At 33.3% G+C, this 13,332-nt stretch overlaps 2 protein-coding genes across 2 annotated transcripts; one reads left to right on the plus strand and one right to left on the minus strand.

The window, feature by feature from the left end:
• The first annotated feature begins 615 nt into the window (after positions 1-615).
• Positions 616-8,264, plus strand: LOC145167131 (paired amphipathic helix protein Sin3-like 2). Its single transcript, XM_079086229.1, has 24 exons — positions 616-827; positions 956-1,031; positions 1,666-1,878; positions 1,964-2,147; positions 2,237-2,335; positions 2,424-2,597; positions 2,670-2,961; positions 3,039-3,175; positions 3,262-3,337; positions 3,477-3,506; positions 3,612-3,802; positions 3,894-4,048; positions 4,141-4,268; positions 4,357-4,611; positions 5,284-5,814; positions 5,887-5,975; positions 6,054-6,554; positions 6,618-6,721; positions 6,786-6,924; positions 7,005-7,157; positions 7,226-7,389; positions 7,467-7,578; positions 7,646-7,819; positions 7,922-8,264. Exons 2-23 carry the CDS (start codon positions 958-960, stop codon positions 7,793-7,795), a joined length of 3,951 nt encoding a protein of 1,316 aa, XP_078942355.1. The 5' UTR covers positions 616-827; positions 956-957; the 3' UTR covers positions 7,796-7,819; positions 7,922-8,264.
• A 2,147-nt stretch (positions 8,265-10,411) lies between these two features.
• On the minus strand, positions 10,412-12,051 carry LOC145167132 (seed maturation-like protein). Its single transcript, XM_079086230.1, has 5 exons — positions 11,512-12,051; positions 11,138-11,411; positions 10,943-11,041; positions 10,671-10,873; positions 10,412-10,591 (listed from the first exon to the last, which is right to left on the minus strand). Exons 1-5 carry the CDS (start codon positions 11,967-11,969, stop codon positions 10,516-10,518), a joined length of 1,110 nt encoding a protein of 369 aa, XP_078942356.1. The 5' UTR covers positions 11,970-12,051; the 3' UTR covers positions 10,412-10,515.
• Positions 12,052-13,332: the final 1,281 nt, after the last annotated feature.

The raw sequence follows: 13,332 nt of genomic DNA on the forward strand, positions 1-13,332 counted from the left end.
CGTATGAAACGTCTCATACATACATACAAACTAAGCTATCTTCATTTTTCATCGTAATGCATTTGATTATATGTTATTGTAATGCATTTGTGATTATGTGTTATTGTAATGCATTTGTTTATCTCATTGTGAAATGATCTTTCAATGTAGTGTTGGAAGCTTAAGTTGTTATCTCACTCCAAAATGATCATCAAGTTCGAAATCCAGAATCATACTCCGAAAATAACATGTTAAAAATAAATGGTTATTTTGCAAAAAAAAAAAAAAAAACAAATCCAAATCCCAACATACCAATTTAATATTCATGGGCCAAATCCGGATAAACATTTACCGGATTATCCATCCGATTCGAAATAAGATGTTTGTGCACTTCTAATTATCTAATACACCAACAGCTGGACTTCTTGGTTGCCATTAGCCCATTAGCATAATCCTTAAAGAGAGTGAAAATGAACCCTAGACATGAATTAGGGCAAGTTTGTGTGTACTAAAAGCCCAAGTATATAAAAGGAAACACTTGATCCTTGATTGTCAAATGTACACAAGCCCATTTTCAAGAAATTCTAGTAGATATATAAAGCCCCTCATATTATGAAAATTATATAAATGGCGTCACGTAAATTAGATTACAATTACACGCACAATGCACAAATTTCTTCATCTCTTTTTTGTTGTTGTACCTCTTGGTATCTCTTCTCAAACTGGTTTGTTTTTGCTACACAAGTAATTGTTGTTTCGAAACTTCGATCTAAAGGTGATTCAACTTGTTTGATTTCGTTGGGTGCTTAGATCTGCCCAATTTCCCTCCTTCGAGGGTTACTTCACAGGTTTAGCCTTTTGTCTTCCTTATAATTTGTTGATATTATAAAACAGATTTAGTCGGTGCTATCTTTGCAATTTGTTTGTGGTTTACGCTTATCTACAAACAATCTTGATTTGTGGTTTGCTTTTGCAGATATGAAACGATTACGAGATGATGTATTTAGTAACTCTCAAATTAAGCGACCTTTTGGTTCATCTCGTGGAGAATCGTATGCTCTAGTCTTTAAATTCTTTCAATTTCGTGGTGTTATTTGTTAAATTCTTTGTCTGGTTGTGTGGATTATTCATGTGTTGTGATGATTCGAGAGGCGTTTCTGATCTTATTGGTTTATCTGCTTCATGCAAATATGCACTTTTTGCCTAATTGCCTTTGAATTTGAATCTGCTTGTACTTTTATGGGGTTAGTTGAAAAAACGCATGATCAGGATAACTGGCTTCTGAAATCACATCTAGCACGAACTATGATTTGACTTTGCTCGTTTTGACTTTTATTGGTTCAGCTATAGCCTATAAACCTTGACGATAAGTGATAAATTTATGCTCTTTATGCATGATAAATTTATGCCCTTGGTAGGGTGTTTTTCTTGTCCTTTTTAGGTTTCAGGGCTTAAGATTATAAGATTATTAGATCAGCTAGTGGATAGAGGGATAGAGTAAATTCGAATCTCTTTCTATCAGTCATGGAATCTTATTCATGAATAATTAGATAGAGCATTCCATTTGATAGTATCTCCATGAAATCATATAGGATTTGTCCCATATCCAGGTGTTTGAATGTGAGTTTCTTAATTATTTATTTTTGCTAAAAGGGTTGATTTTCATTTTTCTTCTTCATCTTGAAGATATGGGCAACCCCAAATCCCTGGAGGAGGGGGAGGAGGAGGAGGAGGTGAAGCAGCAGGAGGGGTAGGTGGTGGAGGAGGTGCTAGTAGTGCCCAAAAACTCACTACAAATGATGCTTTGACATATCTAAAAGAGGTTAAGGACATGTTTCAAGATCAAAGAGAAAAATACGACATGTTTCTTGATGTTATGAAAGACTTTAAAGCTCAAAGGTACATACAAATCAAAATGAAATGGTAGTTGTTTTCACATCAACAATTCAACATGCATCTCAATTTGACATTTTACCTTATGCAGAATTGATACTACTGGAGTCATAGCAAGAGTGAAAGAATTGTTTAAAGGGCATAATAATCTTATATTTGGGTTCAACACTTTCTTGCCAAAAGGCTATGAAATTACAGTTATTGAAGATGATGAAACTCCACCAAAAAGAACCATAGAGTTTGAGGAAGCTATAAGCTTTGTAAACAAAATAAAGGTGAAATCAATAATTCTTATTTCTAAAAAGATTATCTCTTTTCTATATGTATACATTCTAATTTCTAACCCTGTTCTTCTCTTGTCCAGAAACGTTTCCAAAATGATGATCATGTTTACAAGTCGTTTCTAGACATCTTGAATATGTATAGAAAGGAACACAAGGGTATCAATGAAGTCTACCATGAGGTAAAATTCTATATTCTTTTCTACACCTATTTCATGTCACAATTCACATAGAATCATATATTATAATCTTATATTACAATTTACACAGGTTGCCACTCTTTTTGATGATCATCCTGATCTTCTTGATGAATTTACAAGATTTCTACCTGATGCTTCTGCTGCTGCATCTGCACATCAAGCTTCATTTCTAAGGCAATCTTACAACCGATATGATGAAAGAAGCTCAGCTATGGCTCCTCTAAGGCATACACAAATAGATAAAGTAAGTAGCTTTTACATTTGTTTACTCTTTGTAATCTTTTATTCAAAGGACTAAATGTTTACATGTTTTTAGCAACGAGGGAGGAGAGATAAGATTATTCCTCCACATGGTGAGCGGGACCCAAGTGTTGAAGGTCATGAAATGGAAGATGATAAAACAATGATGAAACTTCACAAGGAGCAAAGAAAACGATCTGAAAAAGAAATCAGAGATAGAAGAAATCGTGATCAAGATTTTAAAGAGCCTGATATTGATGCTAATAGGGACATGAAACATCTTGAAAAAAGAAAATCTGCACGAAAAGTTGAAGATTTTGGAGTGAATTCGGGTTTGGCTCCATATGATGATAAAGATGCCCTTAAAAGTTAGTAACTTTCTTTTATTAGTTGAGGAGTTTTTAAATATCTCAATAAAAGAACTTATGGGATTTGTTTTTTATAGGTTTATATAGCCAAGAATTTACTTTCTGTGAGAAAGTGAAGGATAGATTACGCAATACAGATGATTATCAAGCTTTCTTGAAGTGTCTACATATCTTTAGCACTGAAATAATTACAAGGAAAGAGTTACAAAGCTTGGTATGTATTTTTATGCTTGTTTTTCGATTCCTTGATCTTTCATTCTTAATATTTTTTAAACATTGGAAAAAAAATTCTTGTTTCAGGTTTCAGATTTACTCGGAAAGCATCCAGATCTTATGGAAGGATTCAGTGCATTTTTGGAACGTTGTGAAAATATAGGTGCCTTTTTTTTTTACATTCACGACTCTTTTATGTTATCTTTTTCACTAATACATACAGATAAGTGGCTTTTTTGACATTCATGACTCTTTTACAATCTTTTATGCTATTTTTTTTCACTAATACGTATTTTTTTCAGATGGATTCCTTGCGGGTGTGATGGATAAAAGTATGTCTTTCTTCTTGCTTCTTGTCAATTGTCAGATATTTCGGTTTTGTATTTTTGTTCATGTCATCTAATCTGACATGGCATGTAACATGTTATGAATTACAGAAGCTTTATGGAATGAAGGGCATGTTTCTAAATCAAGTAGAATAGAGGAGAAAGAGAGAGAACATAGACGTGAAGCTGATGCTGCAAAAGAGGACATGTATAAAGAGAAATATTGGGGAAAATCTATTCAAGAACTTGATCTTTCTAATTGTCAAAGATGCACACCTAGTTACAGACTTCTCCCTGATGATGTAAGTCTTTCTTTCTTTCTCTTCTTTCTAATTGAAAGATCAGAGACATCATTTGATTGTGTGTTTTTTTTTTTTTTTTGGTCTTTTTTAGTATCCAATACCTTCAGTAAGCCAAAGATCAGAGCTTGGATCTCAAGTACTTAATGATCTTTGGGTATCTGTAACTTCTGGAAGTGAAGATTATTCCTTCAAACACATGCGTAGAAACCAGTATGAAGAAAGCCTCTTCAGATGTGAGGACGATAGGTAAACCCTAAAAAAACCCTAATTCTTACATTTGCATGAGTTTTAGCATCTTATGTAGTATCTGTTTCAAACTTTTTCAATGATGATTCTAGGTTTGAGCTGGATATGTTATTGGAATCTGTGAGTTCAACATCTAAACGTGCAGAAGATTTGTTGAACAACATCAACAACAAGTCAATCACTACAGAGGGTCCCATTCGTATTGAAGAGCATTTCACAGGTGATTTTGTAATAAAAAATGTCGAATTTTTGTTTTTTATATATTTTGGGATTATGTTGAAATATTGTTGTTATGGTTTGATGTGTAGCTCTTGATTTGAGGTGTATTGAACGTTTATATGGTGATCATGGGCTTGATGTGATGGATATATTGAGAAGAAATCCATCTCTTGCATTACCTGTTATATTGACTCGATTGAAACAAAAACAAGAAGATTGGTCAAAGTGTAGGTCTGACTTTAACAAAGTGTGGGCTGAAATATATGCAAAGAATCATTACAAATCATTAGATCATCGTAGCTTCTATTTCAAGCAACAAGATTCAAAGAATCTCAGCACCAAATGTAAGTAATCATTTTTTTCTTTGCAAGATTTTCGACCCAACCTTTCATTCATTAGTCATTACAATTACAAATCTTGTTCAGGGGATGTATTAGAAGTTTAGAATGACAATTTATTGTTTTTATTTCTTTTGAAAAATATTAGATGCTTGGTTTCAGTGATTTGGATATCAAGTTTTGATTTTTGACTCAACCATATACTACAATAAAAAATCTTTATCATGATTTTCTTTAATATAAAGACCTTTTTTTTATAGTGGCAGAATCAAGATTTTCCACATTATTATCAGGGAATGCATTTGAATGACATTTTTTTTTCCTTTCTTTTAAACTATAGCACACTACCAAATTTTTTTTTCAGGGTATGTATGCATGCACATACCCTGAAACAAACTTAAATTCTTGATTTTGTTGATTTGGGTGTCATCAAGTTTTAATTTTTTTAGGAAACATTCGATTCTTTATAAATTTAAAGAGTCTTTTTTGTCTTTAGGTATCATCAAGTTTTAATTTTTTTAGGAAACACTCGATTCTTTATATATTTAAAGAGTCTTTTTGTCTTTGGGTATCATCAAGTTTTAATCTTTATTTATTTAAAGAGTCTTTTTCGTCTTTGGGTATCATCAAGTTTTAATCTTTATATATTTAAACAGTCTTTTTTGTCTTTATAAACAGCATTGGTGGCTGAAATCAAAGAAATAAAGGAAAAAAGCCAGAAAGATGATGATGTTGTATTGAGTATTGCTGCTGGAAGTCGCCACTACATAGTTCCAAATCTTGAATATGAATTCAAAGACAAAGACATTCACGAAGACTTATTAAAACTTATAAAATATTCATGTGAAGAAATCTGCACTTCAAAGGAACAATTAAACAAAGTCTTAAGGCTATGGACTACTTTCTTGGAGCCAATTTTAGGTGTCCCTTTTCGCCCTCAAAACCCTAATTCTGTTGAAGATGCTGAAATATCAAGCCATGGTGTTAGTGTTACTCCCAAAACTGAAATTAATAGAAATCCAGATGCTGATTGTGATAATGGGGCTCAAACTACATTACCTGATCAAGATTCAAACAAGAACAGTTTGGTCAATGGAGATGGTTTGACTTTGACCAAGGAAGAAGAATTAAAGACCATGGTGAATGGAGATAAAGTGTCAAATTCTAATGGAACCTGGGGTTTGGATTCTGGTCCTGTAGATTTATCTGGTTTGTAATCTTGACATTTATGATTTTTTAAAAAATTTGTGGTGGAGGGTAATTTTGGAAATTTGTTTTCAGGGCGTGAAGCAAGTACTTCTAGACCTAATAATGTTAATGAAGATGCTCATGAATCCAAATCTAAGATTGACAAAATTCCTTCATTACAGGTAAGACTTTATTCATTAATAATTTACAAAATTAAAAAAGGGCAAAAAAGTAATTTAGTATATTTTTGTAATCTACAGCATCGGGATCTCATAACAACTGCAAAGGGAGGAGGCTTGAATGAAGCAGCTAAAATTGAAAAAGAAGAGGGCGAATTATCTCCAAATAATGATTTTGATGAGGGCAATTTCGTCACATATGGAGATAACACTTCACACAGGGGTGGTGGTGGTGGGGAGGCTGATGACGAGGACAGTGTGAATGTCTCTGAGGGTGGCGGTGATGTCTCCGGCAGTGAGTCAGCCGCTGATGATTGTTCACGGGAAGATCATGAAGAAGGTGATGATCTTGATGGTGATGGTGATGGTAAGGCAGAGAGTGAAGGGGAGGCTGAGGGCGTGGCGGAGGATGGTGGTGGTGGTGGTGATTTGACGATTTTGCCCCCGTCTGAGCAGTTTTTGTCAACTGCAAAGCCATTGGCAAAACGTGTTGCAGCTCCTTTATGTGAGAATGGTGAAATAAAAGATTTGCATGTCTTTTATGGGAATGATAGCTTTTATGTCCTCTTTAGGCTTCATCAAGTAAGAATATTCAATGTTTTCTTTTTTCTTTTTCTTTTTTTTTAAATTTTAATTATTTTTCAGGTTTTATACGAAAGGCTTTCATCAGCAAAATTCAATTCAACATCTGCTGAAACAAAGTGGAGAAGCTCCAACAAGGACACTTCCTCTCCAGATCTCTACTCAAGGTCATTTTTTTTAATTCTTTATTTTCACTTAAATTAAAATCTTATTTAAATAAAATATTTACAGATTTATGAGTGCTTTATACAACTTGCTTGATGGGTCAGCTGATAATGCAAAATTTGAAGACGATTGTCGTGCAATTTTAGGGAATCAATCTTATGTGTTATTCACTTTGGACAAATTAATTTATAAACTTGTTAAACAGGTAATAATTTATTATTATTATTATTTTATTGTTGTTTTACTTTTACTCACATTTGGATTTGGATTTGGATTTGGATGCAGCTTCAAAGTGTTGCAGGTGATGAAATGGACAACAAACTTCTTCAATTATACGAATATGAAAAATCAAGAAAACCAGAGAAATTTATTGACTCTGTTTACTATGAAAACGCACATGTGCTTCTTCATGATGAAAACATCTACAGATTTCAATGTGTAGGTTTTCTTTTCTTTTTTAAATTATTATAAAATATTGGAAATAAGATATTTATTTTTATTTGCAGTTGACCGGTCCCACGTCTCGTTTGACTGTTCAATTGATGGATGATGGAAATGAAAAGCCTGAAGTGGTTGCTGTTTCTGTGGATCCTAATTTTGCATCTTATCTTTATAAAGATTTTCTTTCTGTTGCTCCTACAAAAAAACAATCTGGCATCTTAATGAACAGGTATGTTATATAGTTTTATGTGAGAAATAGCAATGTACTTTCTACTTTTATTTTTATTTATTTATTTATTTTTGCAGAAATAAAAGAAGATTTTCGGATGTGGATGAATCTTCAAGCATAACAGTTGCCATGGAAGGTGCTGATGTGGTGAATGGATTGGAGTATAAGATGTCTTGTAGCTCATCAAAGGTATCAAAGGGTATTTTGGTCATTTCGATTAAATGTAGCATAATTTGACATATAATGAATTTGGCAGATATCATATGTACTGGATACAGAAGACTACTTTCGAGTAAGAAGAAAACAAAGAAAGGCGGCATCATCATCATCATCTTCTTCACATAGTCAACAAGCCAAAATAGAAAGATTTCACAAATTCTTATCAACAGCCTCAGTCTCAGTTTGATGCTCTATCAAATTCAAATACAAGGTACATAAAAAAAAAAAACAAAAAAATATGTTAACTTTTAAGCTAAATTTGGATATATGGTATTATTGATTATTGAATATTGATATTGTTGTTGTTTTGAAGAAATTTAGGTGAGAGCAAGTGGGAGGAGCCATGTATACAGGTGTTTGTGAAGATTTTATATATAAAAGAAAAGAAAAGATGTTGGGTTGGGGTTGTGTAAATAGGGGGGGTGTTTTGGTCAATTTAATGGTGTCAAATCAAATGTTGTGAAAGTTTAACGTTGTTTGTAACAGTAGAAGAAGAATCGCAAATAGAAGGATATTGTTGTTTGTTTTTTTAAGGTTGTTTGTTTGTTGTTAGTTGACGCCGTGAGTCTTGGAAGCTCTGCTCTTTCTTAGGTTGGGCTATCTTAGATTTGTACAGAACTTAGCTTATTTTTACTACTACTACTACTTTTTATCTATTTTTTAACTGTTGGTGACACAATTATTATTAGGGTGTAAGTTACTAAGTTGACATATTTTACTAGTCTTTCTTTTGTATGATTCATTTGTGGGCATAGAATGATAGAATAAGATTGTATTTTTGGTTAGTTTTTATTTTGGAAAATGTATATGTAAAGTTATTGTTTAAGGCAATGCTGTTAAGATCAAGAATGTTTTCATTTTGCAAGATCATAGTTGTAAGATTGGAATGAGTTACTTAAAACATGATTAACCAACATCAACCACACTCGACTAATATTTAGATCCTACAAGCTTTAACTTTTAAGTAGTTTGTTACACACAAAAAAAAACAAGAAAAATAAATAAATAAATAAACGTTGATTGGGCACTTGAAGGTATAAGCCGTGTTAATCTCTTACATATTAGACATAAAACTTGGTCACGAATGGTCAACGAGACAATGATGATCATTGTTTTGGTAAACGATAAATAAAGGGTCATGTGGGTATCACATGGTTCAAATATGAACATTTTGGTGAGTATCTTTAATTTCAAATGTAATTATCTAATCTAATACAGCATCACAAATAATGTTGTTTGGTGCAAGTGTTTCAACTTATCATTCTCTCTCATGTTTTGATAATAACAGGCATTGAACCTAATTCTCTCATTTTAATATTTTATATAACTTTTTACTCGAATTGTGCATGTATTTGAACGATAAGAGAATAAACGGTATATAAAAAACATCAAAGAAGAAATTGTGCTTCTAGTAGACCTTTGCCTAAAAAATACTGATTTGTGAGCCACAAGATGAAAGATATATATAAGAGAAGACTCTAGTCGAAAGTCCAGACAATGAATTCAAAATCACCATTGTGTGTGACTATACTTCACATATAGAATCAGTCTCTCTATCCATGGATGGAAGAATAACTGATAACACAATACATCTCATCTCCTATTTACCCCATTTTATTATGTAATTTTAGCTATTTTATTTTTTTATTTTATTTTTTTTTATAGAAATGGACATACAATCCCGATCCTTTTCAACCATCACAAGAAATAACTAATTTTGACATGTTAGCTCGTCTCAACTGTTGATTTGTCACCTCCAATAAAGAATGTCTTATTTCTATAAATCACATTAAATTTTCTTTCCTTATACAACTGATATTTCCAAGAAAACGTGTTATTATGGGTTTTAAAAAGCTAGTTTACTAAAAAAGTTGGTAAAACACTTTCTTTCAGAAATTTAATAATGACCCATGAATCATGATTTTTTGATGACTACTTCAAACGGTGGTAGGTCAATATTTGATGGCTTGGTGCCGTTTAAAAAGTCAACCTAAAAATCATCAAAGTTGACCACTCCAAGATCAAATTGAATTAAAATCTCACATATTGGCACTATCTTCATAGAGCTCCACTAATGATGTATTAATACTATTTAAATAGTGATTGATGTATGTATTACCATTACATATATTTTCTATTTTATACTACAAACAAAAGTTCATATATCCATCCTTCTACATATGTCCCTAGTTTGTCTAACTTTTTAGGTTATCACCCTTGATAAAGAAGGGCATTTATGTCATTTACACCAACCAATCTCTTTCTCACCTTTTGTTTAGGATAAAAACTTGTAAATTATCATGCCCAGTGTCTCAGTCCAGTCCAATGCATACCAAACATACTAAAAACCTTTATGTCATATCATGTCCTACGTAACAAATGACCTGATTGAGATCTAGGTTCTAAATAAGACACATACAATTGTGTTTGACAGACCGGCTAAAAAGCTAGTTTTTGCCTGATAAATTGGCTGGTATAAGCTACCTGATAAAGTAATAGTGTTTGGTAATAACTAGCTGATAAACTAGATGACAAATCTAAAATAACATAACATATAAGGCTATATTTAGAAAATTTGTGGAAAAAGCCTCAACTTTTTAAAAAAGCTAAGCTTATAAACTACTTTAGTCATCTCACCAAACACTACATTTCAATAAGTTGGCTTATGCACACTAAATACACCCTAACACCTGTCTTGTTTTTGGTATGTAAACCTATATTCATCAATAGATTTAAATTTACTAATGTAGGCCTAAGTGGATGGAGGATGAGTTAAATTACATGATAAATACAATCAAGAACATGGCATTGAATCATGACTTGCTTGTAGTAATCTTAATAAGTATAAACAGTAAATTTCAAAAAAGGAAAAGCATATACAATCTTTCTACCTTGTTTTATCTTTTATCACAACAACCCCACTGCACAACTCAGATGTAATCTGTTCTCCAACCCTCTCAAATGATGCCCCATTAGCATACACCTACAAAAAACCAAAATTTGTTAAAGTTTAATTTCATAATCATACACCATCATAGCTTTTATAAAATGTATCCACTAACCAGAAAAGCAACTTTGCTAAGTAATCTCGTGAAGTCCCAATGGTGTCACAGAAGTTATCATTATCATTTGGGTAATTTTCTTGGCTTCCTATGTCCAAATTTTCTGTTGTTTCTTCCTTGAAGAACTTTCTTGATGTACACTGTACAAGTTCTTGTATAACCTCTTCAACCTCTGAAGATGATGGTCTTGATAGTTCATTCACCTGTTCAAGAAAGATGGATTAGTTTAAGGATGAATGATTGAATTAGGGTAATTGCAAATTTGTAATTACCATGTCAGGATCCAATGAGCGCAAGTACTTCAATAGATCATTGTCACTTTCTCTTGTGTTTTCAATTTGCATATTCTCCTGCTTCCTAGCATGCAGTTCCTGAGAAGAAAGGGTAATGAAAATTGAAATCACCATTAAAACCGATTCAAGCTCTATGATAGCATAAGAAAAGATGCATATAAGACAGCGACTTACCTTTTTGGCTGTAGATAGCTCTGATTCCAACTGTTGGATGTAATTCATGGCTTCAGGAGTCAAATCACCCAAACAACTTTGTAGATTTAACCTCTCGGATTCCTCAGTGCAACATTCCATCACGACACTATCACATAAACATTCACTTTTATCGACTTTCTCATCTGAAACCTCATTATCCTCGCCACAATTTTGCTTTTTCGAATCATTAGAAGGAGAAATTTCAAAGTTTCTCATTAACATAATCCGGTATTCAGCATTCCACAAGGTATACCTTCATAACAAACATCAATTGCAATCAATAACAGATCCAATTGACTAGATTAATCAAATGTAACGATTAATAAACAAAAACACAGTTACTTATGATTTACCCTGTGATTAACGAAGAGGACAATAAGCGATCAAGAGGACGTTTCGAAACTCTAACCATAACGGAGAACTGATCTGATGGAAGCAACCCTAGCATCGTAGATATGGTCTGCTTCATGGAATCCTTAGCCGAATCGGAAACGCCTTTGGAGATCACGGAAGTATCCAACGGCTCGATCTTCTTCAGCATATTGGCGATGACGGAGAATTCACGATCGAACGAGACGGACCTGCGTGTGGACACAAACTCATCGGAGACGCCACCGCCATCTACTCCGGATATAAGACAGCTGACAATAGCAACAGGACCTGGACGTTTCTTGGAGGTGGTGATGGCGGAGAAGGAAGGCGGCAAGGGACGGATGAGGAGGTGGTGGGAGTAGGGAGGTGGTTGGTGGTGAAAGAGTGAGATGTCGGCGAATCGAGAGAGCAAGAAAGCCCTGGAAGAAGCTGCCGCCATAAATGTCTCAGGCGAAGCTCTCGAGCGAATCTATCTTCTCTATCGAGTATCGTCCACAACTAATCCCTTTGCTTGTGTTTGTTTGCTTGTGAATGCCAGACTCTAACACCATGCCCTTGTTATTTACATTATTTACAGATCTGCCATTGGTCTTTTTCATTAAAAGTATATTCAAAAAGACTTATCATATATTAAATGATAAATATATAACAAATAGGAAACTTGATAAGTTGATATCAAATAAGAAATTGGCTACTACCATCAATTTTTTAATGAGAAGTTTAAATATTAATTTTCTATGTTTCTTTTACATTTAATAAATCTGGAAGAAACAAGCATGGTTTAATTCTATTTTTTAATGATTTAATTTTATTTTTTTAATTACTTACCGATTAAAAATTATAATTTTTAAAATAATAAACAATATCATAATATAGAAAAAAAAGTTTAGTGTCTAACGAAAAGCAACTTTGGTTCATTTTGCAATAGACTAAAGATTTATACCATAAAAATCATTATTTATAACTCTCGTTTTAATTTAACCCCAATATATTTTTTTATTAGTTATTTGCTACCCTTAAAGAAAATGCGTTCCATTTAATCATCTTTACCCGGTTACCAACCGGTAATCAAATCCTTAATAAAGTCCTTGTCGGTTGTCCTACTAATTCTTGGGAATGTACATACTGTTAGAAATTTGGGTTATAGAAAGATTTGGAAATTCTGAGAATTATAGTATCACTTTCAGATTAAAGTATTTGGGTGGTACTCTCAATCTTTAATCGGATAAGACTCAGAAATTGAGAGCAAGAACAGAAAATCTGGTTGTTATGAATTTCGTGTGTACCATCAAATGAAGACCAAAATTAGTTAAGTACCTTTTTATCAGAAAACTGTCACCAGACAGTTGTATGTCTGAAAACTGTCACAAAAAACAGTTTGATGTTTGAAAACTGTTACTAATCCGGGTTCTTTCTATAAGGGTCAAAACAAAGTAAAAAACCGGGTCAGCTCGACCCCAGCCAGGGGTTCTGCCCCTTGGACCCCGCCAGGGGCTGCCGCCCCTTGGACCCCGCTCCCAGGGGCGCTGCCCCCGGACCCCCATTCGTTCAGGGGCTTCACCCCTAAATAACAGTCTACTTTTAATCTTGAATAAACTTAAACAAGTGTGCACTCCACACATTCCTTACTTGTTTAATATTCATCAAGATTGATTTTGGTCAACAAAGTCAACCAATTACACTTAAATACAATTAGTGAAACAAATCACCAACAAACCTCCCCCATTTAAGCGTAATCTTGATTAACTTAAAACAAAACATAATAACAACAAACTAATTCATAAATGAAATGTCACGACGAT

This window comes from Lactuca virosa, chromosome 3, assembly GCF_052849685.1.
Source record: "Lactuca virosa cultivar CGN04683 chromosome 3, Lactuca_virosa_CGN04683_v6, whole genome shotgun sequence".
Taxonomy (NCBI): domain Eukaryota; kingdom Viridiplantae; phylum Streptophyta; class Magnoliopsida; order Asterales; family Asteraceae; genus Lactuca; species Lactuca virosa.

Coding starts and splice junctions, on each gene's coding strand:
- LOC145167131 (XM_079086229.1), top strand. CDS start 958: ATGAAACGATTACGAGATGATGTATTTAGTAACTCTCAAATTAAGCGA. Junction 4,049..4,140: donor TTCAGATGTGAGGACGATAG/GTAAACCCTAAA, acceptor TGATGATTCTAG/GTTTGAGCTGGATATGTTAT. Junction 7,158..7,225: donor ACATCTACAGATTTCAATGT/GTAGGTTTTCTT, acceptor TTTTATTTGCAG/TTGACCGGTCCCACGTCTCG.
- LOC145167132 (XM_079086230.1), bottom strand. CDS start 11,969: ATGGCGGCAGCTTCTTCCAGGGCTTTCTTGCTCTCTCGATTCGCCGAC. Junction 11,412..11,511: donor TCCTCTTCGTTAATCACAGG/GTAAATCATAAG, acceptor TTTGTTATGAAG/GTATACCTTGTGGAATGCTG. Junction 11,042..11,137: donor AGCTATCTACAGCCAAAAAG/GTAAGTCGCTGT, acceptor CTTTCTTCTCAG/GAACTGCATGCTAGGAAGCA.